At 49.5% G+C, this 1,980-nt stretch overlaps 1 protein-coding gene across 1 annotated transcript in view; it reads right to left on the bottom strand.

The window, feature by feature from the left end:
* The window catches only part of slc12a3 (solute carrier family 12 member 3), a gene marked incomplete at both ends in the record, with an annotated part of 13,983 nt that extends 13,374 nt beyond the window's left edge, over positions 1–609 (bottom strand). Inside the window, one exon of the mRNA XM_080474758.1 lies at positions 331–609. Within this exon, the coding sequence (XP_080330884.1) occupies positions 331–609 (279 nt within the window). The remainder of the gene's footprint in view (positions 1–330) is intronic.
* Positions 610–1,980: the final 1,371 nt, after the last annotated feature.

Genomic DNA, 1,980 nt, shown 5'->3' with positions numbered 1-1,980 from the left:
TTTTATATTGTTTCTTTTTTCTTTCTTTCTTTTTTCCTTTTTTATTAAATCTGTTCTGCTTTCTTTGCTGTTTTTCCTTCTTTAGAAGTTTTGAATATCAGTGTGGAATGGAAATCAAAAAGAGAACAAAGTTATTTCAATGAGATATTCTGAAAGTCTCATGGAGCCGATTTAATCTAATCTAATCTAATCTAATCTAATCTAATCTAATCTAAAATAATATAATATAATATAATATAATATAATATAATATAATATAATATAATATAATATAATATAATATAATAATAATAATAATAATAATAATAATAATAATAATAATCTGCTCACCTCCGGCTTGGCGTGCAGCTGGTACAGCGACGGGCGGAAGCGCCTCCGCCGGCCCCACGCCGCCGTGTTGGCGTAGAAGTCGTAGTGCGGCGGGGCGTCCAGGGTCTCGTACCCGCTCAGAGCCCCGGGGGCTCGCGGGGGCGCGTCGCTCCCGTCACCGTAACACCGGTAGTGCCCGGACCCGTCCGGGCCGGCGGGCGGCGCCTTCCCAGAGGAATCCGACGGAGGAAGTTTGAAGGAGGCCAGCTGAACGCCATCGCCGCACGCCGTCAGCTCCATCGGACCTGCAAGCGGGGTGGATTCTGCTGGAGGGAAGCAGGACCTGGTTTTATAGCCGAGCTCCTGCGGTCAGGAGTCGCCCCCCCCCCCCCCCCGGGGGGGGGCCGCCGGCCAGAACAACAAGGACACAAGTCAAACAAGAGTCATTACAAACCACAATCAAGTCGACACGCACAACTTCACACAGGCAGGCGGGGGAAAGCCGGTCGGACCGAACGGCGAGCAGGAAGTAACTCCTGCAGTCACCAGGGAGAAAATACTCCGTCAATACTGCAGAAACTGACGTTCACATACTCCTAGTTTCTTTCTTCTCTGGTTCACAGGTTTCTCTACCTGAGCCTCGCAGCATCTGGTAGTTACATTAATGCACATGATGCAAGTATTTCCATGTTAAAATACAAATCCTTGTTTCTTTTAATCTGGATTAAACTTCCTAAACTGAGCTGCTTCCTGTTTTATTAAGTTATTATCATTAAGAGAACTCCTTGTCAGGATGATGATCTGAGTCAAATCTGCCGTCAAATCTGGAAACTCTCTGGTTTATGAAGTAAAAAAGTTTCAGATCAAGACAGTGAATATCAGGAAATCCAATTATAAAAGATTAAAAAACTAGAGCTACACTCGGTAGACCGCAGACCTTCACCAGCGCCACACCTGTCACCATGGAAACCGGTGGATTAAAAGGTTAATTGATCCGTCACTCCTTCCGTCAGCTGTCCGGGTCGTGTGAATCACTTCACGTTGGCACAGTCTGACACTGACGTACACACATTTTACTATTTTCCAAGTGACCCCCCCTTTGACCTTTGACCCCCTAACCAGGATGATGACGTCACTGCATCACGTGACACGTCAGAGGATAAAGAATGGGAGACTGAACATGTTGGCGTTGGTTTGACATCAACCGGATTAAAACTGACCGCGTTATGATGAAAATACATGTTTGACCTTTTTGTGACCTTGACCTTTGACCTTTGACCCGACGGCTCTCAAAATTTAATGGGCCCCTTCTTGGACAAAGAAAAACACAAAACACACCCTTACATACATCCAACACACATATAGGGCAGGGGAAGGGCGGGAGACGTGGCTCCCCCCAGCACCTCCCGCTGGGGTCCCGCCCCGGCCCGGGGTGAGTGCGGCTGGAGTACGGGGGGCGCGCTCCCTCGGGCGCGGCGCTTGTGGGGGGGCTGGGGTGCGGTGCTCCTTCTCCACTTGCTGTTGGATTGGTGGAGGTTGGGATACCGCGGTGGCCGGGAGGGGGCCCGGCCGGCGGCCTGAGGGTGCGAGAGTCATCACTCCCCCCCCCGTTCCGTGTGTGTGTGTGTGTGTGTGTGTGTGTGTGTGTGTGTGGGGGTGTGGGGGTGTGTG

Source organism: Lipophrys pholis, assembly GCF_963383615.2.
Source record: "Lipophrys pholis genome assembly, chromosome: 11".
NCBI classification, from domain to species: domain Eukaryota; kingdom Metazoa; phylum Chordata; class Actinopteri; order Blenniiformes; family Blenniidae; genus Lipophrys; species Lipophrys pholis.
The sequence above is the reverse complement of the archived record's forward strand: the minus strand, read 5'-3'. Positions and strand labels throughout refer to the sequence as shown.